The 25,122-nt window shown below is 35.4% G+C and overlaps 1 protein-coding gene and 1 long non-coding RNA gene across 2 annotated transcripts; one reads left to right on the top strand and one right to left on the bottom strand.

Moving 5' to 3' along the window:
• Positions 1–13,455: 13,455 nt before the first annotated feature.
• LOC139189583 (uncharacterized) lies at positions 13,456–14,670 on the top strand. The gene is made up of 2 exons (XR_011573355.1): positions 13,456–14,046; positions 14,124–14,670. It is a non-coding gene; the product is annotated as an uncharacterized lncRNA (long non-coding RNA).
• Positions 14,671–15,008: 338 nt separating this feature from the next.
• Positions 15,009–16,967, bottom strand: LOC139189580 (uncharacterized). The gene is made up of 7 exons (XM_070808564.1): positions 16,829–16,967; positions 16,599–16,735; positions 16,405–16,505; positions 16,019–16,233; positions 15,728–15,927; positions 15,470–15,591; positions 15,009–15,352 (listed from the first exon to the last, which is right to left on the bottom strand). Exons 1-7 carry the CDS (start codon positions 16,919–16,921, stop codon positions 15,294–15,296), a joined length of 927 nt encoding a protein of 308 aa, XP_070664665.1. The 5' UTR covers positions 16,922–16,967; the 3' UTR covers positions 15,009–15,293.
• Positions 16,968–25,122: the final 8,155 nt, after the last annotated feature.

The raw sequence follows: 25,122 nt of genomic DNA on the forward strand, positions 1-25,122 counted from the left end.
TTGTACAACTTTATATTTACTGTAACAGTTCTGTAACTAATCTTAGTCTCAGTAATTAAGTTAATTAGGTGTAATTAATTACTAAATTTTATTGGCAAATGTGTATATACTGGGTTCTAATTCCTTACTCGTTAAGAAAGAAATATACAAAACTTCTTTCTACAAAAAGTTATAAAAAATTATACATACAAGTCAAACTGTGCAATTGCCAATTGGACCAGACAGCCAAGCCAAGCCAATGACTTGGAACGAGAAATTTTTAATTGTAATAGGAACACGGATAGTACATCACGTGATTTTATGCAAGTGGTGAAAATTTTTAATTTTTAAGTTATTAACCTTTTAAAATACATAACCCACAATTTATATAGAAACACGTGATATACTACTTCGTGTGACGGTTACATTAAAAATCTCTTGCATGGAACAGCCAACTGCACTTCCACCACTTCCTCCTTTTCTTTTTCTTTTTCTTTTTTCATTTTTAATGTGTAAACTTTAAATAACATGTCGTTCTTGGGGCTATGAATTGTGCACGTCGGCCATTGAGGAGCCACCGTCAGCCACCGCTACGGAACCACCGTCGAGTACGTTTCATTAATTTCTCCTCTCTCAATTCAATGAAATTGTGCGTACAAAATTTGACCTGATTTGGTGCGCTCGTTGTTGAGTAGGACTAAGGCTCACACTCAGACTCAGAGCACTGAGAACCATGGGAAACGAGGTCGACCTGCCGCTGGACCTTCCGCCGCCCCGCCGCCGAAACTCGCGGTCTCTCACCTTGATTGGTACTTCTTCCCCAGCTAATTACGAATATAACCATTGGAAACGCCATTAGAAATTCTCCACTAGTTAATAAATAGTTGAGTTGGTAGTTTTGTATTTTCCACTGTTTTGTCATAATCTTATTTACTTGTGTGCTGGATGGCATCAGTCCTGGTTTAAATTTGTTAACTGGTTTTCATGTTCTAGCTTCGGGGGTAAAATTTCTTAATTTTACTAGATTAGGATACCTCCTTGGTTGTGACGGACTTAAATGATTTTTCTGTCCTTCATTCGTACCGTATGCACAAGGAAGTTGTATCTTGCGTAAATGCTATCAACCTTTGTTCCACGGAGAGTCAAGCTGAACTAAAAGATTTTGGTCGTAGTACATTAAGGGAACTTCAGAACAACCTAGACTTTTCGTCTCCTCCACGACCGACAGCAGGCGAGGCAAATGGCGAAGATGGTGATGGTGATGCTGCTGCTGAAAACAAAGTTTCTCAGGCACTAATAAGTACTTTTCGGCTTCTCTGCCTCGCTTAATGATGGAGATCATTAGCAGAATGGTTTTGCGGATTGTTCTGTTCGGGTTCGAAATTAAGTATCGCAGATGTAAATTTGATGCCATTGAATTCTATCTGTGATTTCACTAATAAGTCACAACTTTTATTTAAAAAGAAAAAATTTACACTTTATTATATTTTTTTGGTAATAATAATTAACAAATTTTAAATTATGATTTTTACCTTTAACATCTCCACCACAAAAAGGATCTAAAACGCAGGCTTGGTTGAGTAGTAACATTGTATGTTGGAAGGCATCTGCTAATTCCCCATGATAATGATCGGTTAGATGCTGTAGGTTTACACTACATATTAACCAAAAAATAATTAGTATTTTATATTAAAAAAAATACTAATATTTTCTATATAATTAGTACGTTATATTCTAAATAATAATAATAATAATTTCTATCTATAAATACAAAAGCAATTCCAAGGTCTTAGGTTCGATTCTCGTCAAAGATGAATTTAAACTATGTTATCGCTAGTTCATTATGAAGCTTAGTCCATAGATAATATTGTTTGCTAAAAAAATTCGTTTATTAAAAAAAAAAGTTTGTTAAAAAAAAAAAACCACAAAAACAAAGTTCATAGTTCAAACAAAATTCTTAAAACTTACTATTCTTCTCCTGTACCAAGAGCCATAGCACTGTCTCCCGTCGTAAATGATTCACCTGCGATCACTCAAAACATTTGGGGATGTGGACTTGTAATGTCCCATCCCAAAAAAAGGCTGCACACTGTGCCATACGGACTAACAAATTGATAGGCTAGATTAGCCGCTAGCTCCACCGGTGCGACTCCTCAGGTATTGTTGAAAACTATCATCATCCAATTGAAAATCAATATATATAATTTTGAGTAAAAGAAAAAAAAAATTGAGAGTTTTTAGTTACCTTTGTTGTAATCGATTGGCACATACGTTCCCATGGCATCCTAAATCCAGCCATTGTAATATATATGTTTCGACTTATTTGATAGAACTTGTTATAAGTACGATTAGTTACACATCCGGTCGAGGAATCGGTCAACTTTGAATCAACTCCAACACAAATAAAATTTTCCCAGCGGTAAGCAATATTAATGGTGCCATGTTCATAGCATGAAAAACCTGCACACGGATAAGGAAGGAGAGATTTATGGGTGAAAAACTTTTGTGCTCCTAATTATGGAGAAAAATAACATAAAAGAATACAAACAATCATATCCACAAAGTGAAACAGAGTTCGGAAGGAGTGAAACCTTTTGCATCAGATTGGGAGCTATTGGACTCCTGAGCAATCAATTGTTCATACTCTAATGCTCTTACCACATGCCTGATCTCTGGTGGTAGATGCTGGTGTCTGCAACATAGAGAAACTTAGCCTAATTCAAAGAGCTTTTGAAAAAACAGTAAACAAGAAACTATTAATTTTGACAGAGTTCCAAAAACAGGGCAGTCACCTTAGTAACTGTTTAACCGGACCAGTTGCGGATATAGCTACGGAAATGTCAATGTCGCTAGAAGGAGCAATCATTTGACTTGAAAATCTTCCAGTGAATCGACCGAGACTTGGAACATTAGCATCAATCTCACAAACATTTTTCAATGCATGGACAAAAGCATTTCTTACACCAGCCCTCTTAGAAGCAAAACAGGGCGAAAACAAATGAGGTTTTTCCAACATGAGTACAAAGGAAAACAGCTTAAGCCAACGGATCAAGAATCCCAAACTTACCGTGTCCTTCAATGCCAATCCAATATACTTTAAGTATACATCCTGCAAAAACAGTGATGGATAGGAAATAATCCACACGCCTAGTGACTCAGTGCAAGAAATCCAAATATTTGGATCGATCTCACGATAGCGATAGCAATGCACCAATAACCTATAATGACGGATTACACTGTGAAAAAGAACTAAAGGATTCTGATAAAACAGGAACTTTATGAAATCATGTCAGTTTTCTTTGCTTCTTACTTATAATGCTGAGTCAGAATATCCTACCCTTTTGATATCTTGCACATCATCTGCTCTAATGTAGTTATCTTGTGGTGAGTCATTGAGAGCCTCTTGTTCAGTGATTCCACACGATGTCCCTCAGTTTCTATCTTTTGTTCAGCGTTTAATTGTATACGAGTAGTTTCTCGCCTGGTAGCAAGTGTGTTGGCAACAGATATAAATGATGTGATCAGCTGCAGAGCCCTCCAAGTAGCAGCTTGACGATAAGTTCTTGAACTGCTGCTTTAACATAAAACAGGGCAATTCAAACGACAGTAGTTAACAGATAAAAGCAACTTTTAACAATAAGAACTTGAAAATTTTGAACACTAACCGTGACAATGCAGTTATATAATCCATGCACTTTAAAAAAATCTGATCAAACAATGGTCCATGTTGACACTCGCCGACCAGATTATCCGATAAGCATTGAAGATTATCTTTGAAGCTGTTAAATTCTTTCATTTTTGAACTTTGGCAACTCGTTTTTACTTTTGTGGTTGTGCAACTACCAGTCCGATCACCATTATTGTCTCCGTCAACCATGGTGGTCGGCTGTGGCTTTAGCGACCACACCTTGGATCCGTTGGGTTTCTCCTCGTTCAAAACTCCTATCCCAACAGTCAATGAATGATTTAGATTCAGAAATGAAACAGATAATGGAATGAACAAAAATAATCCCATAATACAAAATAAAATAAAATTGAGGGGCATATCTTTACCTGATAGAGGCATTCCGGCGGTGGAGCAAAGACTGAGCGATGGTGGAAGGAAAAAATGGGGTGACAGGCCCAAATATTTGGAAGGCAAAAATGAGTTAACTAGGCTCGTGAGTTAGGAGAAGAGTTAACTATTAACTCTTGAGTTAGGAGAATTGACAAATATTTGGCTTTTGAGTTAACTATTGAGAGTTAACTATTAACTCTTGAGTTAGGAGAAATGGCAAATGCCAATTCATAATTTCCCACACCAACAGAATTTTCATTCAGACAAGAAAACGTACCATCCAGTAAGGCGGGGCAGAATGGTGCTGCTGACGGTGAGCCAGATGATGCCGTAGCCGAAGAAGCAGGCGAGAGCGCCGATCAAAAGAATAAGCCACGGCGGGTACTTCTTGGAAAGGATTCCGGGGATAAGGCCGACGTTCTCGCCGATATCGTTGGCCACACCCAGCATGGTGAGCTGCTTCTGGTTGAAACCCAGAACCGACTTCAGGGAGTGGGAGTACAGCGGGAAAGTGAAGGCATCGCCGGCTGCAATTTGCACCCACACTGCCGCTCCTAGGCCGACCCACGGTGGTCGGGTGCCTGCTGCGAGTGCCGCCATTGGTGGTGGGTACAAGTAGCACAAAGCTTCAGCTCAGAGGCAAGAAGAAGGGGTACGAGTAGCAGAAGAAGAAGGCGGTGATTAGTTTGTCTGAATGAAAATTCTGTTGGTGTAGGAAACTATGAATTGGCTTTTGCCATTTCATAACTCAAGAGTTAATAGTTAACTCTTAATCAAAAACCAAATATTTGCCAATTCTCCTAACTCAAGAGTTAAGAGTTAACTCAAGAGTTAATAGTTAATTCTTAACTCAAAAACCAAATATTTGCCAATTCTCCTAACTCAAGAGTTAAGAGTTAACTCAAGAGTTAATAGTTAACTCTCAATAGTTAACTCAAAAACCAAATATTTGTCAATTCTCCTAACTCAAGAGTTAATAGTTAACTCTTGTCCTAACTCAATAGTTAACTCATTTTTTCCTTCGAAATATTTGGTTCTGTCACCCCATTTTTTCCTTCCACCATTGCTAGAGTCTTTGCTCCACCGGAATACCTCTATCAGGTAAACATGTGCCCCTCAATTTTTATTTTTTTGCTCCACCGAAATATTTGTCAATTCTCCTAACTCAAGAGTTAAGAGTTATAACCGACACATATAGTTTGAAAAAAAATTGAATACAACAGCTAGCTGACTGCTAGCCGTTGTATTCAAATATTTTTTTTTTTTAATTTAAACCTTTTTTTACTTCTATAAATATGGTGAACCTCTTTCAATTCTTCACTTCATTTGCAATATTTCATTCAATATATTTTTCAATATTTCCTTTAATACATTTTTCAATATTTCCTTCATCTGCAATATTTCTTTCAATTTTTCAATAATTTCCCTCAATATTTTTTCAATAATTTAAATAATAAATTATGTTTGGCCCTATGGCTCTTTGGCCCTCGGTTAGAGACGGTTTTTTGTGACAGGGTTAAAACGAGCCCTCTGGCCCTCGGTTGGAGATGGAGGCAAATATGACCATGTACTGTTCATTAAAATATTAATATCTTGGAGAGTCTTGGAGGGACAGAGGGCTAAAACGAGCCATTTGACCAGCCATCGGTTGGAGATGGCCTTAGATGATTGCCTTATCTGGCTACCTTTAAGACGGGCCTGAGTTTACCCAAAAAAAAATTAGTGTGGGAAGGTGGCTCCGTCCATGCTTATAAGCACAAATTGTGCAAAAAATAAAAATAATCGGCGAAAATATTTTATTAAAACATTTGCACCCAAAGGACTTTACTGGTGATTTAATTTTTTTGGGGTAGGCCACTAAGTACTATAATCTAGTAATATTTATCTTCACTTGGAATTGAGAGGTTTTAGATTTGAATCTCGTGGATGACGAATTTGATACTAAATCAGATTGCTCATTGTGTGGTTTAACCGAACTCACTATTTTTTTAATGTAGAAACATCGTTGTGCTAAAAAAAAAAACAAAACAAAAAAAATATGGGGCTGGTTGTCTCAACTTTTTCTTAAGGTGCATCCTTAATGCCTTCTTCACGTTTCTTGTTCGTCAGATCACGAATGTCTATACGAACTTGATTTTGTGGTGGCATAGAGGGTTCCAAATAGAATATCATTACACAGCCCTTAAGCAATGTCGCCCGCCATAACACTGGAGCGGGCCCCACCTCTAAACACAAGCGGGGCAGGTATTGGCTATTTATTTTTTTGTTTGGTCAGGTATTAGCTGTTTATTCTTTGGGACCAATGCAAATGTTTTCAGTGTCCCAATACCTTAGAGCAAGTCCATCAGAGGTGGAATAGCCCAACACAAAGTACAAAAATCAAGCTGGGAGCCAGTCAATCTACTCCAGCCCACCCTTTTTCCTGGGATGCAGCCCAAGCTTGTCTCCAGGCCAGCCCAAATTTGACTGAGCAAGGAACTGGGCAATTGGGCTGGTGAGTGCCTTTCACGCGACCTTTATGGCGAGTAGCCGACAGACGTTCAGAGGTTGGGCTCGCCTAGCAGGCGCACTCACACCCCACCCCTGGGTGGGCGACGTGGCGAAATGTATGCCGTTGGATTTCCAACAGTAAAAAAAAAAATTAAAATTGACTTTTAAAATGGACCGTCCGATCACAGATAAATGGTCCACGTTCCCCTCCCCCCCAAATTAAGAATTTCACTTTTAAAAAATACAAATTTTTTTTAATAAATTTAGATATTATTATTATTATTATTATTATTATTATTATTTATAAATTCAGAAATTAAAAATAAAAATATTATTTTATAATAAAAATAATAATATTTTAATAAAATGGACTAGGCTATTTTTTGTTAGGGGTAGAGATGCTTTGGTCTATTACTGTTCACTGGGGTCTATTACTGTTCACTTGAGTGAATAAATACGCTGGGTGCTGGTATAAAGTCCTTAGGGGTGAACTTGCTCTTATGGGTATCAGAAATGATGTAGGAGCGAGTCCAGCAAAAGAGATTTTCTTGTGTGAATAAAACACGAAGTGATACATCACGTGTTATTATATAAATAATAGAATATGTGTTAAAAAATTAATAACTTAAATATTAAAAAATTTCACTATTTATATAAAAACACGTGATGTACCAACCGTATTCCGATCACAGTAAAAAATTTCCCGTCCACCAGACTCTCTCTAAAGGCCTCCACGTGTATTCAACTTCTTCGACGGATGCGTCTCATAATAATATTATTAAAAAAGACAGAATTTACAATTAAAAATATTTTATCTCTCTTCCTGACCCTCCCCTTCTTCCTGGATCCTGTGAGTGAGTGCATTAAAATAAAGGAACACGTGGGTCTCCAAAAAGGTGGAATTATGGAATTAGTGTGGTCTACCATCCATTGGATTAGTACCCCGAATACCTTGGGAAGCAAGGAAAAGGAAGCTTGTGATATTCTGAGCGGCTTTAAACGTTCAAGAGCACAGGGAAAAAAAAATTCAAATTATATTAAGTCAAAATTTTATTTGATGGTTGATGTGAGAAATAGTGTAAACTTTTTAAGTTAATTATATTGTCTTCTTTTATAAAAAAATAAAAAATAATTTATAAATAGAAAAATTGCAAAAAAAATGATTAATTTTCTTAATTTTAGGACTAAAATAGAATTTTTTGAATATGCACAAAGCATGCATATGCCATGCACAACAATATGACAGAAATATGATTTTTCTAAAACTTACGATTACCAAATTGCCTTCTCATATAAATGAGTTACCCAAAAATTCCAATACTCATTTCTCATTTTGTAACTAGAGAAACAAAGAGGAGAGAGAGAAACATGACCGAAATTTTTTGATCCTGATGGTGCATTCCTTTGTTGATAGTAGGGCAGCGGGCACCAAGGCTGCAACTGCAACCTTATGAAGTAGGGCAGCGGCCAAGTAATGTCAGTCGATTGTTGATTTGCAGTTTAAGTGAGTGAACAACCTTGAAGGCTATGCTTTGTTGGGAATCTTTACATGGTTACACACAGCTCTCTCTCTCTCTCTCTCTTCTATTATTTTTCTTAGTCCTTGTTCTATTGATGCAATTAGTTGTTTTTTGGAATTTGAGTGTCGCAGTAAAAATCCGAGCTTTCAATTTTTTAATTTCAAATTTTTGTTTTACAGTGAGAAATTAAGGTTCTTGATGCCATTTTTGGAACGTGTATCAGTTTTGCTGTGGATGTGTATCGTGCAATTAACGGCGTTGAAGGATATGTAGAGGTTTAGATTCTAGAAATTCCTTAAAATCTGTAGTTTACAAATCTTTGACCTAAAACGAGTTTACAAATCTCTTTGATTTTGCAGATCGATCGCTCTCCATAAAGAATTTTAGGGGTTTGATTACCGGAATCGATTGCAGGAGTTGGTGGCAGAGGTTCCTTGTTCCCTTGAATTTATAGCGTTGGGCTTCACCATCCAGTTCGGGTTGGGCTTGGCTTCCTTTTTAACATTTTTTCCCTCTCAAAAATGGTTAGAATTGGGCTTCCTTTGATTTCTTTTTCATTTTACTAGAGTTCTGTTTCGATTATAATTTAGAGTTTAGTCAAGTAGAAACAAGAGACAATTTCTTCGAAAATCCAATTTGAAAAAGAGCCAAATCATAAAAAAATTGAAATTCCAAGGTAAATAGGAAGAAATAAAGGAGGAATCGATACCTAATTTAGGAGGATGTTTACTTGGAATGAGAATAGTTTTTGTTGTTTATGTACGGAATAATCTACTGTAACGATATGATACCTAATAATTTAGATAGTAGTGACACTAACTAGTAGGAAATAGACTAGGTTTTGGATATAATGGTAGAACAAAGACTTAAACATTTATTATATCGAGATGACATATAATGAGAATATGAGTTACAAAAATAGTGTTAGTTATAGTAATAGTATTTTCGTGAGTAAAATTTACTTCAGAAACAAGTTATGCACACTTGTTTACTTAGTACATACATTCCTCACACAACACAACCTTAACATTCAATTACAAAGAGATCCGCCAAAAAGTCTAGCGGTTCATCGAACCATGACCGAGAAACCTCCTCACATAACGCAAAATTTGCAACACAATGGGCCATTTCATTAGCTTGACGATGAACATGGGCAATCCTCATCAAGTGTAATGGGATTCGCACTTGACCCCGCACATCACACAGACCGCATCCACCTTCAGGTGCCTCCTGATCAAATTCTCATGGGTAGGAATTATATTCCGACAAATCCTCCAAGCGCATTCCTTGACTTTTGGGGGGACTCGAGCAACCCAAATGCACTTCCAGAGACGACCCAAAGGGTTAGAACCCGAGGAAGAAGAAGCAGCCCTAGATTTTTCAAGCAACCACGCCAATGCCACATGGTATCCACTTTCCAGAAATGGCTAACTACGTGTGACAAAATAATTGGACATGTAAGCTTGGACTTGTAATCTTTGGCCGAAAACATAATTGGACATGTAATCTGGCCGAACTACATGTCTAACTTAACTTTTTGTTAAGTTGGAAGCACAAATTTTATAACTAGCATTCATGCACGCGTGTGCAAAAAACACTATTTATTGGCCTTATTGGCTTTATATATAAGATAAAAGAACCCTCAAAAACGTAATTGGAGTATACTGAAACTTTTACGAAAAATGCAATTTTTTCCTAAAAAAGCACTTAAGTGTTTCATGAAGGAAGCACACTTCAGGTGCTTCTTTTAGAAAGCACTTCAAGGAGAAAATTTTCAATTTGCTGGAAACATGGTCCGCTATACCAAGTGTCATAATACAAATAGTTGAATTTTTTTTTCAAATATTCAACCATTTTTATTATGACAATTAATATGCTGAGATGTACACTAAGTATCGTAATACAAATGGTTGATGTCCGTTCGTGTCCTATCATCATTTGCTGGACAAGTATATCAGGGCAAAACTAGATATAGACTAGCTTCAAATGAAAGGAGAGAATCACTAGCAACAACTCGATCTCAACTCAAGTTCCCCTTAAACAAGTCCCATTTGTCAAATTTCACACAAAGTTACACACATAATAACCTTACATACTTGGTGGAATAAGACTGAATAAAGAATAAGAGCATTTCCAAATGAAATGTCAAAAAGTTCACATCAACAATAATGGTAAAAAATAATAACACTAATGTTTTTCAACCGAAATGTCAATTTCTATGTGGCATGACGTAGAATGACATCTTTTATGGTTGCTGTCAAATTAGACAACATCTTTAAATAATTTTTAATAAATTATTAAATACTTTCTATTAATTTTTATTGGTTTGAAGCATTGCTTATTCATTTCCTTTCATTACCAATGCAATGTTTAAATATTTGTATACCTTTTAGTTCATTTTCTTTCGTTACCAATGCAAAGAAATAAATATGAATTTTTATTTTATGTTTAAAATTTGATACATCGGGCTGCTTAGTTTACGGTTCGGTGGTATTTCTCTTCACTTGTAAATGAGAGGTCTTAGGTTCAATTCTCGCAAAAGGCGAATTTGAACCATTCTTAGGTTCGATTCTCGCAAAAGGCGAATTTGAACCACATTATTACTAGCTCATTGTGAGGTTAAGCCCACCCCTTCCCTTAGTATATAAAATAATGTTTGTTCAAAAGAAAAAACAAAAAAAGATACATCGCGTGGAGAGTTAAACTATAAAAGATGTCAAAGAAGCACAAAGAGACTTATTTTTTCACTTGTATTTGTTACGTTATCGGTTCATGGTATGTTTTTAAATTTCTTTTTGTTTCCAACCTATAATTATGCGGGTACAGCGGAGTACTGTGCATACTATGAAAGCACTGTCAAATCATCCTTTGGCAGCACAAAGTTTGATTGAGAATGATTCTCTTTAGTTGCTCTTTCAGATGGTTGCGATTGGGTCTTTGACAGTCTTCTCTCGATATAAGTTCATAGACTTGTTATGCAGGTAGATACATTACATGTATTGCCTTCCCTATTTGTAAGACATAGTTGGATAGCAACATTTTCCACAATCATAACCTTCAATTAGTTTTGGAACCCGTAATTTGGATTTTGTTTGTGCTAAGTTGAGGTTATCTTTCCAGATTCTTATTCTTCTCTTGGTCAATGACAACAGAAGCACAGCAAAATATATTCGTAAACATCATCTGGTATGGTAATATATTATATGCGTGCACTGCATCGACAATGGTTAAATCCTAAATATGTTCTGTTTCCTATTTCATTAGGATATGTTCTGTTTCCTATTTCATTACTTTCCATTCACTAGGAGATGTGCTTGGCTGGTGCAAGAAGTGATCTGTTTGGCTTCTCTGCGTCGCTTAATGATGGAGATCATTAGCAGAAGCAGAACGGTTTTGCAGATTGTTCTATTCGGGTTTGAAATTAAGCATTTCAGTTGTAAATTTTGATGCCATTGACTTTTATTCAGTGATTTCACTGATTTACCAGAAACATAATTACATCATCTCTACGGAAATTGTATTATTGCTTTGCTTTATTTTTCTGAACTTATCCGATGCAAGTTTCAAATTCACAAAGTGCAATAGAGTTCGGAAAGAGTGAAACCTTTTGAAACAGATTGGGAGCTTTTGAAGTCCTGAGCAATCAAGGGGTGAAATAAATAAGGTTTATACCTGAAGTTATTAAATTCTATCTTTTTTGAACTTTGGTAATCATCATCGATTTCTAACAATTCAGAGGAGTTCAGAACACAATACATACATAAACCAAAAATTCACATTGTATACTAATCTTCATGTCCAAATTTTGTACCTATCATGTAATGTGTCAAGCAAAATTTTATTGTAATAATCGAGCTAGATTTAAGTAAATTATTTGACATGTTACTGGGTAAGTATAATTGGTACTCTTTTTTTTTATTTTAGGATAATTATAATTGATACTCTGAGATAACAATTATAATTAAATATAAACATATTTAATTAGATCACTAATCCATTCTTGATCATTTGAGCAACTTCTTGATCATTTGAGCAACTATAATTAATGGTGGTGCGCTCGTCTATCTGCAGCTGAAGTGAAAAGGGTCCCTTTGGTTTCTCTGATGAAACAGATAACGAAATGAGCAAAAAAAAAGATTCTGAAAATAAAAAAAAAACGTTTTTTGAGGGGCATTTTTTCCTGATGGAAGCATTCCGAAGTAAGGACTGTGACGACGGTGGAGGTGACGACGGTGATTAGATTTCTTGGAAATTAAAATTGGGACGGTGGTATTTCTCACAGTCACAGACATTAATGAAAATGGGGAGTGGGGTTTCTAGAGAGAGAGGGGCAGAGCAGAGCAAAGTAGGAGTGAGGTTTCTTGGAAATTAAAATTGGGACGGGAGGAGGATTCTCTAGCCTCTTAATCTCTTTACATTTCTATGTCTTTCTATTTGAACGGTCACACTTAAGTTACATCAACATCTTATATTAATTTTTTTTTATAAAGATAATAAGATAAAAAATAATATGTAAGAGGAGGAGATGAGAATAGGAAGGTAAAGAATCATCCTTCCTTAGACGGGGCAGGTATCAGCAATTTCTTTTTTTGTTTGGTCAAGTATTGGCTGATTATTCCCTGTGGGGCCAATGTAACTGTTTTCAGTGACCCAATACATTATCAGAAATGATGTTGGAGTGAGTACAGCAGAAAAGATTTTGTTGCGTGAATAAAATATGGGATGATACATTACGTCTTATTATATAAATATTAGAATATATATGTTAAAAAATTAATAATTTAAATATTAATTTTTTTTATCATATATATAAAAACATATAATATACCAACCATATTTCGATCACAATAAAAAATTTCTCGTCCGTACTATCTCTTCACCTTCTTCGGCGTCTCATAATATTATTATTAAAAAAGACAGAATTTACAATTAAAAATATTTTCTCTCTCTTCCCGACCCTCCCTTCTTCCTGGATCCTGTGAGTGTGTGCATTATTAACATAAAGGAACACGTTATGGAATTACTGTGGTCTACCATCCATTGGATTAGTGCCCCGAATACCTTGGGAAGCAAGGAAAAGGAAGCTTGTGATATTCTGAGCGGCTTTAAACGTTCAAGAGCCCGGAAAAAAAAAATTCAAATTATATTATTTCAAAATTTTATTTGATGGCTGATGTGTTCAATTGAATACAAATATTAAATATTTTTTTAATGGATGTGTTAAAATATTTATTTATTATTATATTGGGCTTCATGGTTACATTAATTTTATTTGGGATTATCATGTAGATTTGCAGTTAAAGGAACCTGCTTTTCAACTGTACAATTTTTGTTATTGTTCACTGAGTTTTCTGCTGTGGTTGTGAATTTGTTGGTTTTTACTTTTTTATTTATTTATTTTATTTTTGTTGGAAAAGAATGGCGGAGAAACAAAACGTGCAAGAGCGAGGAAGGAGGACTCGTTGCTTTTGATGAGAGGGTTCAATTCCATAGCTCACACTTTGTCTCAGCTCTCCAACACTTTTGATAATGCTCTTCAGGTAAAGTTTGATCCCGACTGCAGCTAAAGATTTGAGCTTTTTACAAATTTGGTCACTATAAAAAATATGTATCTCAGATCTGAATGGAGAGAGCTTAAATTGGCGATTTTTCTAGGGTACGAACATGTATTAAGTGTGAACGCTTACAAATGATCCATGTGGTGTATGAGACCGATTAGACGGTGTTGTACACCGCTCAATGTGCCACGATGATGGTATTTTTGGGTGTTCATATTATAGAAGAACACTAAATTGTAATGTTTGAAAGTTGAAATTTGCTAAGCCACCCACATTGAGATATTCCATAGCCACCCGAGCAACTCGGAGATGAATAGTAAAGGGAAGGAATCGGAAGAACAGCTGAATGCAGAAGATTCCCATGTGAGGAAATTCGAAAACATTCATTGCTCAGAGGTACAAGGAGATGAATCCCTGAAAGAAAGCTGAAGAAAGCAAAAATGTAGTTTCTCTCTTTTGTTCAGTGTCAAATCTTTGATGGGTTTTGAGTTGATTCCTAACTGTGTTATCTCTCTACAGCTTGCAATTTCAATGGCAACAAAAGCAGCTTCGTTTGCCCGGGAACTCAAGTGGATAAGATCGGATTTATGCTTTATGCAAGAGCAGTGTGCTCTGCTGGAGGAGGAGAATCGAAGGCTCCGAGACTAGCTGAATAAAGGGTTGAGGCCAGAGGAAGATGATCTGGTGAGGCTTCAGTTGGAGGCACTGCTAGCTCACCTCCCTCAAGACCTCTCTGCTTCATTTGAAAAATTTGTACAAGGGTTGTGCCTAGACTTTTCGTCTCCTCCACAACCGACAGCAGACGAGACAAATGGCGAAGATGGTGGTGGTGATGCTGCTGCTGAAAACAAAGTTTCTCAGACACTAAGAAGTGATCTTTTCGGCTTCTCTGTCTTGCTTGATGATGGAGATCATTAGCAGAATGGTTTTTGCAGATTGTTCTGTTTGGGATCAAAATTAAGTATCGCAGATGTAAATTTTGATGTCATTGACTTCTATCTGTGATTTCACTGATTTACCATAAGCACAAGTACATGATCTCTATGGAAATTATATTATTGCTTTACTTCGTTTTTCCGAACTTCATTTCCCTACTCAAATTATATGTTAAGGTGATTTCAATGAAAAGTATCTTGTAATCCAACCTTTTTCCCATATAAAAGGTCGTACCCAGTGCACAAGGCTCCCGCTTTACGCAGGGTCTGGGAGAGGTGAATGTCGGCTAGCCTTACCCCCATTTATGGAGAGGCTGCTCCCAAGTCTCGAACCCGAGACCTACCGCTCATGGGCGAAGGCACTTGCCATCGCACCAAGTGCGACCTCTCAACCTTTTTCCCATATAAGTTTCAAAAAACAGTTCCTGATACCAGTTCTCAGCAATGAGACATACCAGATCAGAGAATATAGATGAACTAAATTCTTCATTAAAGACCACGATAGATACGATTCAACATTCAAGCAAGGAAACATACATCATACAGATACAGGTAACCAAGTACTAAATATTAACAAGTAACCTAAATTAAACTTCAATGTTTAAAGCTGCTGCCAATTGGTTTCCATACTAACAGGTTTCATATTTTACAAAATACATGCTAAGCCAATCCAGCAACTGGTTAAACCATTAAGACTGCCTATTTCTCTTGTTCTTAGATGCTGACTTGCAATCTTGAGCAGAATCGTCATGATCTAATAGAAGAAGTTAAGATACTGGCAGGATGGTGGTTGATTTCTCTGCAGTACCCGTCCTACAATTACAAAGTGAATTAAATAAAAGTATAAAATTTTACTTAAAAAAGAAAAAGTAACAGTTTTATTCTATTTTTTTGTAATAATAATTAACAATTTTAAATTATGATTTTTACCTATAACAATTCCACCACAAAAAGGATCTAAAAGGCATGCTTGCTTGAGTAGCAACATTGTATTGTGGAAGGCATGTGCTAATTCCCCATAATTATAGTATGTCAGATCCCGCAGATTTATACTGCATATTAACCAACAAAATAATTAGTATGTTGTATTTGCAAAAATAGTAATATCTTTCATCTATAAATATACAAAAGCAATATCACAAAACAGAGATCATAGTTCACTAGCAGAGGAAAATTCTTGAAACTTACTGTTCTTCTCCTGACCCAACAGCCATAGCACTATCACTCGTAAGTGATATACCTGGGATCACTCGAAACATTTGCGGATGTGGACTTGTAAAGTCCCATCCCAAAACAAGGCTGTGAACTATGCCGTAGGGACTAACAAAATGATAGGCTAGATTAGCCGCTAGCTCCACCGTGTGCGACTCCTCAGGTATTCTAAGAAACTATCACCATCCAATTGAAAATCAATGTGTGTGTATATATATATATATTATTTTTAAGGAAAATAAATAAAAATTTGGAGTTTCCAGTTACCACTGATGTCATCCATTGCCACAGTTCCTCCCAAGCCATCCTAAATCCAGCCATTGTAATATATATGTTCCGACTTAATTGATAGAACTTGTTGCAAGTAAGATCAGTTACATGTCCAGTCAAGGCATCGGTCAGCTTTGAATCAAGACCGACACAAATAAAATTTATCCCACGGTAAGCGATATTAATGGTTCCATGATCATGAGACGAAAAACCTGCACCACAAAGTGGGAAAAAGAGATTTATGGGTGAAGTTTTGTGCTACTAAATTACTAATTATGGAGGGAAAAAAAACATAAAAGAAAGCTTATGTGCAAAACTGTCGATAGAGTACAAACAATCATAAAAATCTACAAAGTGCAATACAGTTCGGAAAAGAGTGAAACCTTTTGCAGCAAATTGGGAGCTATTGAACACCTGAGCAATCAAGTGTTCATACTCTGATGCTCCTATAACATGCCTGATCTCTGGTGGTAGCAGCTGGTGTCTGCAGCATGGAGAAAACTTATTCAATGAGCTTTTGCAAAAATAGTAAACAGGGAAACATAAATTTTGAATGAGTTCCAAAAACAGGAGTCACCTTAGTAGCTGTTTAACCAGGCCAATTGCAGATATGGCTACGGAAATGTCAAAGTCGCCAGTAAGACCAATCTTTTGACTTGGAGCAATATCATTATTTTTCAATGCGTGGACAGAAGCTTTTCTTACACCAGCACTCTTAGAAGCAGAACAGGAGGAAAATAAATGAGGTTTGTCCAGAACGAGTATAAAGGAAAACAGCGTAAGCCGTATCAAGAATCTCAAACTTACATTGTCCTTCATTGTCGACCAAATATATATGAAGTATACACCCTGCAAGAACAGTGATGGATAGGAAAGAATCCACGGGCCAAGTGACTCCATGCATGAAATCCAAATATATGGATGGATCTCACGATAGTAATAGCAATGCAACCTACAATGATGGATTAGACTGTGATAGAGAACTAAAAGATTATGATAAAACAGGAACTTTATAAAATCATGTCAGCAATTCAAAGAGAGCTCTTAGTTAACAGATAAACCAATGCAAGCAGAACATGAATTAGGTGACGGAATTATTTGTGATGCCCAAAAATTCATCACTTTTTGGTAAAATAAGTGACCCATTTCAAAAAAAAGGTCACATAATTTCAAATTCATCACAAATTGTGTGCTAGAAATTTTGGTGCCCAATTAATTGTTAGGAAAACTAATGAAAAGGGCTTGAAAACTTTGAGTTTTAATGATAAGGACAAAATAAAGGGTAAAGTGAATAGTACCAGGTTTGACTTTTTAGTGTAAAAATATGGTTTTTCGTTAAAGTGAACAGTACCGTGGGCTTTTCGTTAAAACTCTCTTAATTATTAGCTGGTAACGAAAGTAGAGGATTCGCCGCATAACATGTACAAAACTATTGCGCTAGAGTCAAGAATAAAAAAAAATATAATAATAAAAAACAAAAAAAAAAAACTGAAGTAATTAAAATCAAAACCTCAAATTGTGAAAACTCACTTTTTGCTCTGCTCTCTCACCCCCACGCCTACTCTCAGTTGTTCAGCGGTCCTCAACTCCGACGATCGGCCACCTGCTGGTTTCCAAAAATATACATTATAAATTAAAATTCCTGTCCAAGTAGCAACTCGTTTTTATTGTTGTTGTACAAATACCAGAGAAGGTGGTTCGATCACCGTTCTTGTCTCCATCAACCGTGCCGGTCTGCTGCGGCTGTAGTGGCCACACCTTGGATCCCCTTGTTTTCTCCTCACTCAAACCTTCGTCCCAACAATCAATGAATGAGTATCAATGAATGAGTTAAACACACAAATGAAACAGATAATGAAATAAACAAAAATAATCCAAAAATACAAAAAAATAAATAAAATTGAGGGGCATGATTCACCTGATAGGGGCATCCTACCGGCGGCGGTACAAAGACTGTAGCGGTGGTGATGATTAGATTTTTCAGACTCAGAGGACTCAGAGGACGTTCAAATGGGGTTTGGGTTTTTGAGAGATAGAGAGGCGGTGAGACGGCAGCAAGAGTAAAAAGCTGAAGAAATAATATGGCGTTGGCGACTACAGGATGTTCAAATGGGGTTTGGGTTTTTGAGAGATAGAGAGAGAGCAGGAGTAAAAAGCTGAAGAAATAATATGGCGTTGGTGACTACAGGGTGTTCAAATGGGATTTGGGTTTTGGACAGAGGTAGTTAGTGACCCCAGCAAGAAAAAATGCTGTGATGGCGACGTGGAAAATGATTACCTCCGGATCCATTATGTGGGTATTATACAGATCTCCACATTTTAGCCGTTCATTTTGTATCGTTCGATCAGAAATTATTTGATTTTATTATTTTAAATTAAACACAAATAATACATGATAAAAATTGACCGAACGATACACAATAAACGGTTGAGATGTAAGAATTCTTATGATGCGGAAGGGATCCTTTCCCGACTATACATGTTTGGCAAAGTTTGGTGGACAAGTATTCGAACGCCACGTGTAACACACGGGAAGGGGTCCATTTTATGTTCGTTAATAAAATAATGACTTAATCTTTACTTGTAATAAAATAATACGAGCTTAAGCCGTCTCTTCTTTCGTTTGTCGGTATATAAAGGGATTATTGGCAGTTTTTCTTTTATTTTGATATAATTTTTGTGAATTCTATTTTTATCTCCTTTTATGAACATATTTACCATCAATATCCAACTTAACATTTTTTTTAAACGACAGTATAACGGAGAAAAGGCTTTGTTGTTGTTGACAGTATAAACGGAAAAAAAATTATTTGTAAGCAAGGACGAAATCAGAAATTTGTATGGATGAAAGAATCTTAAACAACAAAGTCACAAATTAAAATGCTAAAAAATGTATTAAACAAAATACTTATAAATAATTCATAAGATTTTTTTTGTACAACATATTAAAATATTCCTTGATGCGTTTTCATGTTTTGAAAGCATGCATGACAACTTCATTACCAATACAATTAATTATCTTTCTCTATAAAAATAAATATGTTATTATTCATCCATTGATCTCCTATCTGATTTCTCAATCAATTCTTCAAAAATTTCATGGCCAAGAATGCTCTTTTAAGTTGGCAATAGCAATTTGAAGAGTTAATGTTAATGTTACAAGCAAGTAAACTAGTAATACACCTTGCTAATTGCCCTTGTCGTTCCTCTTCTCAAACAGGTTGACATGCGCAAAGGCAATTACTGTTTAGAGTGAATAGTAAAGGCAATTTCATTGTCTTTACCCACAACTAACAGGTGGGGTGGATATGCTATTAGTGGCCTTGTTTGCGTTTCTTGTTCGTCAAGTCAACAAACGTGTATATAAGTGTATTGCCAAACATCATTAAGATTTTCACAAAAAAAGATAGAAGTATTTGTCGGTTTGCCCCCTCCCCCAAACTTGTATAGAGCTGTGAATTTCCCCCGTGAACTTTAATTTTAGCCGATTACCCTCTAAACTTTTATAATTAGCCAATTTCCCCCCTAAACTTTAACTTTAGCCTTACCCCCTAAAATTTTATAAATAGCCAATTCCCCCTAAACTTTAATTTTAGCTTATTACCCCCTGAACATTTATAATTAGCCAATTTCCCCCCTAAATTTAACTTTAGTGAATTAACCCCTTAAAATTTTATAAATAGCCAATTTCCATGGCCCCCACCCCCCTAGCATTTAGATTTTAAAAATTTTCATCCAAATTTTTATTCTTTTTGCCCTTATATGGTTGTCATGTGTTGTCAACGTGATCAGATGAATGAAAAATTTTAAAATCTAGCATCCATAGGGAAATTGGCTATTTATAAATGTTTAAGGGGTAATCAGCTAAAATTAAAGTTCAAGGGGAAATTAGCTAATTATAAAAGTTCAGTGGGGTAATCGGCTAAAATTAACGTTCAAGGGAAAAATTGACAGTTGTATACAAGTTCAGGGGACAAATCGATAAATATGCCAAAAAAATTACATCAATAAGATGGTCGAGTTATATCTACTCTGCATTAACTCTTGAAGACATTTGTTGTCTCGCCAAAAACATTTCAAGGGTACGTTGATGGAGAAAATAACTAAACGTGTACAAAAAAGAAAAAAATGTGTAAAAATTATTTCTTTAAATTAATTTAGAAACTTTTTTTTAATAAGACGAACCCCTTATCAATTATCTTATCTTTTTAGGTCAGTTTACTCAAATTTATTTTTTAGATAATATTGCTTAAATTCTCTCAAGAAAAAGAAGATAATATTGCTTAAAGAATAATGATAGATAGATCAACTTTTAAATTAAATTTTCAAATTATATAATGTGTCGGCAAATAAAATAAGCACGTTAATCAACAATCATATTATATATTTTACAAAATTTAATCTAAATAGTTCGTCTTCAATATAAGGTGCAAGTCTATTGTCGTGAAATGGCAGAGTAGGTCACCATGGAAATTGAAACTGCAGCCCCTACGCCAACCAAAAGATTAGGAGCTTTTGGCCTCAATCACTGGAATTTCTTCTATCCATATTCGTCACCAAGCTAATGACATCGCCCACCGTCTTGTACGATTTGCTCTACTTTCATGCTCTAATTTTAACTGGTTTGAGGAACCCCTAATCTCATATCAGATTTACTTTACGAGGAATCCTTGATGTAAAGGAAAATTAATGAAAAAATGCTTGAAAACTTTGAGTTTTAACAATAAGGACAAAATAAAGGGTAAAGTGAATAGTACCAGGTTTGACTTTTTAGTATAAAAATGTAATTTTTCATTAAAATAAATAGTACAGCAGACTTTTCGTTAAAACTCCTTTGATGTAATTGGTAATTTGGGTTTTGTAACTTCATCTTTTTATAGCAATGAATCTACCGACTTTTTTTCAAAATAAACACAAAAAGATTAGGATGGCCCACCTTTAAGTCCACCGCATTCACCGGGGCATACGTGCTTTTGGGACTTTATCTGGGACCTATCGTCCGCACAGGTGTAAGAAAACCTTTGTTCAATGAGCCAATCCCTTATGAGAAATGCTAGAAGGAGCGAATCCGCCAAGACTCTACCTTCAGGGCCTCTACGTCTACGTGTATTCTACTTCTTCGAGAAATACACCTAATATTATTAAAATAAAATTTACAGTTAAACATATTTTCTTTCTCTGCCTGACCTCTCTTCTTTTTGAATGAATGAACACCATCTCTCACATTTCTCAGTGCTTGAAATATATTTGATATGCTCGATATTTTCATAAAAATGTTTAAAAATTCAGGGAACGATATGAAAAGAGGGGGTAAAGTAAACATTTCACCTCATATCCCCGATATTTCTGAAAATCAGTTCATTTCCTCAATAATTTATGCATCCTAGGCTCCTAGCACAAGTTTCGACAAAAAACTTACAGACTAGTGGTCAAGTTTTCTTCTTAGTTTCTTTTCACGTTTCCTTCTTCATTTCTTCTTCTATTATGTGAATTTAGTTTTCAATCTATCATATATTTGGAGATTGGTGCAATTGGAAAGTAATACGTAGGAATGTCTAATCAAAATAAAAGATGAAGATTGATTATTACTTTTAACTCCATGAACTTATGCATTCTATATGGTTTTAGTTTAATTCAATAAAACTTGTGCTGCTTTCATGATAAATGTTTCAGTTAATTTATGTGTAATTTATTCATTCTAATGAAATGTTTTATTTTATTACTTGTCATTAGAAACAAGTGTTCCTTCTCACATATCACATACTTATTTTTTACACAGTATCTAATGATTAATTCTTCATTGTTGTGGCTTCATATGACATTCCTTAACAATAACCGAGGCTCTTGTCATTTTAAGAGAGAGAGAGAGAGTGTGTGTGTGTAAAAAGAAAGGGTAAATTACATAGTAGCCCTTTAGGTTTGAGATCTATTACAATCTCATACAACATCTTTAAAACATTTCACTTTCATACCTCAAGTAATATTTTATTTCAAAATAATACATTTGTTACATTTTCCATCCATTGATCCGTTAAGTGCTGACGTGGCTGTCACATTTATGCCATGTGGCAAAAAAATAATTTTTTTTTTAAAAAAAAAAAAAAAAACCTTAATCTTCTAAATTTACAAAAAAAAAATCCAGATCCCCCCCCCCGGGGCAAAAACACAGTTCCCATTAAAAAAAGATCCCATTATTCCTCCCCCCCCAACAAAAAAACCTAGATCCCATACCCCGCGAAGTCCGAAGGTCCGCACCCATCCTCCACCTCCTCCTCTGCACCCAGCTCCACCTCCTCCGCGCACCCATCTTCTGCTACCCCATCCTGCAACCTAGAAAGAAGAAGGAAAAAAAAAACCCAGCGCACCCATCCTCGCACGCATCCACTTCCCTCCTCTACACACATCACTCCTTAAATCCACACTCATAGGAGAAGACGGTTGTAGGAAAAGGGAGATGAGTTTTTTTTTTCTTTTCTTTTCTGGGTTGCAGGTAGTGGGTGCAAAGGAGGAGGTGGAGGATGGGTGCACGGTGGGTTTGGGGAAGATGGGAATGGGAAGAAAGGAGTGGGTTGCAAGGAAGGGGGTCGGGGAAGATGAAGATGGGGGTTTTTTTTTTCCTCTCTTCTTCTTCTTCTTCTGGGTTGCAGGTTGTGTGGGTGGGTTGCGGGTTCAGCTTTTGATTTTGATTTTTGGTTTTTTTTTTTAATTTTAAATTTTAAATTTAGAAGATTCAGGTTTAAAAAAAAAAATTAAAAAATCACCAAGACTCTACCTTCAGAGCCTCTACGTCTACATGTATTCTACTTCTTCGAGATACACAACTAATATTATTAAAATAAAATTTTCAATTAAAAATATTTTCTTTCTCTACCTGACCTCTCTTCTTTTTGAATGAATGTACACCATCTCTCACATTTCTCAGTGCTTGAAACATCTTTTGATATGCTCGATATTTTCACATAAATGTCTAAAAAATTAGGGAACGATATGAAAAGAGGAAGTAAAGTAAACATTTCACCTCATATCCCCAATATTTCTGAAAATTAGTTAATTTCCTCGATATTGTATGCATCCTAGCAAAAATTTCGGCAAAAAAATTACAGACTAGTGGTCGAGTTTTCTTCTTAGTTTCTTTTCACGTTTCCTTCTTCGTTTCTTCTTCTATTATGTGAATTCAGTTTTCAATCTATCATATATTTGGAGATTGGAAGATGAAGATTGATTATTAGTTTTAACTCCATGAACTTATGCATTCTATATGGTATTAGTTTAATTCAATAAAACTTGTGATGCTTTCATGATAAAAGTTTCAATTAAGTTATGTGTAATTTATTCATTCTAGTGAAATGTTTTATTTTATTACTTGTCATTAGAAACAAGTATTCCTTCTCACATATCACATACTTATTTTTTACACAGTATCTAATGATTAATTCTTGATTATTGTGGCTTCATATGACATTCCTTAACAATAACCGAGGCTCTTGTCATTTTAAGAGAGAGAGAGAGAGGAGAAAGTGTAAAAAGAAAAGATTAATGGATGAGTCAATTCAGGAGGAACTAATAGCACTCTTTATATTGCTTGGGAGTGGAATCCTTGTATGGTTGTATTTATAGTGTTTTCAAGCACACAGCAAGCTAATTACTTTAGATCTCTAGTGTGTTTTAAAAGAAGAAGAGATGAGTAATATTATAAGGGAATATTAGAATAGGACATCTAAAAGACATTGCTAGTTAGTCCCAAACCTCCCACCCTTCTTTCTCTATGTCACATCAAGAGTTTTTAGTGGTTTGCTTCAAGAAAAATTCTTATATATACGGCTGAATTAAATTAAGTTTAAAAACCCCTTTCTGAGAAGACTTGCCGTTGCAAAATTTAGAGTATAGAGCTCAAAAAATAAGTGCTCAACTCTACAATCTAATTGTATTTTACTAGTCTCTACATTTAGCTTTTTTCGAATCTCTACGTTTAGCTTTTTTTAAAATTTTCAGCATTTCGCTTAGTCTAGTCCGATATTTCTGCAAATTTGCATATCTTTGATATATTTATCGATATTTCTGCAAATTTGCATATCTATATTTCTACCAATTCCGATATTCTAAACACTGCACATGTACTCTCCCATTCACCATTTACCAACAAGTTTAGAAGAAATACATTAAAAATATTTCTTTATTCATTCTTTAGGGTTTATATAGGCGCATAAGCCTTATTCTACAAGGAATGTAATTATAAGGATCTAGAAACTAAATACAATATATTACAAATTCTAATCCTACATGAAAAAGAACTCCAAGAAGAATATTTACAAATTCTAACCCTAATACTTCTTACCCATGATGTTCCCATGGATAAGAACGTCAACCAGCTGCTCCTTTGAATTCACAAACGGTATAGACACAACCTCCCTTTCAAAAATTTCCTTAACAAAAGGTCGATCAACCCCTACATGTTTGTTCGATCATGTTGTACCACATTATCTACTATTTCCCTTAAAATTGGGTGATCATTTTGCAGAAAATCCCCCCTCTCGATCCCTCCATCTCCTCCCCTTCCTTCCACCTGCACACAAACCATGGTTGTTCGATATGTATGTTTCAATTTTATTAAGACGTTTGGGAATTATCAATTATTGTTAGACTAGATTTGCATAATTTGAATTTATAGGAATGAAAATTATAATTGATGTAGAACTTCTACTTTTTTTTTTTAACAAACGATATTATTTACGCTACAGTAAAAAAGAGTGAGCTAAACCTTACAATGAGTTAACAATAAAGTGGTTCAAATTCACCTTTAATGATAATCAAACTTAAAACCTCTTACTTAACATAACTCGAGATATATTGTAATATTTTTTACACATTGATACGACAAAGTCATATTTGTATGATTGTGAACTAAAATGGTGACAAATCATAGGTGTTCGATACAAGAAGAAAATAGAAAAGATTATGATTCTATCTCCTCCTCTTTCCATCCCCTTCCCTCCCCTCCTCTCACATTCTCTATTTTGTCGTTCTCTTTCTATATAAAATTAATATTAGATGTTGACGTAGTTTAACCGAGACCGTTCAAATAGGAGGGGAATGAAGGGGAG

This window comes from Malus domestica, chromosome 11 (assembly GCF_042453785.1).
Source record: "Malus domestica chromosome 11, GDT2T_hap1".
NCBI classification, from domain to species: Eukaryota; Viridiplantae; Streptophyta; class Magnoliopsida; order Rosales; family Rosaceae; genus Malus; species Malus domestica.

What these genes read in the sequence shown, in the direction of transcription:
- LOC139189580 (XM_070808564.1), bottom strand. Translation starts at nt 16,921, where the DNA reads ATGGAGTCACTTGGCCCGTGGATTCTTTCCTATCCATCACTGTTCTTG. An exon ending in GGTCGACAATGAAGGACAAT is followed by an intron (nt 16,736 to 16,828) that starts GTAAGTTTGAGA and finishes TCTGCTTCTAAG; the next exon opens with AGTGCTGGTGTAAGAAAAGC. An exon ending in GGCAATGGATGACATCAGTG is followed by an intron (nt 15,928 to 16,018) that starts GTAACTGGAAAC and finishes GGATGGTGATAG; the next exon opens with TTTCTTAGAATACCTGAGGA.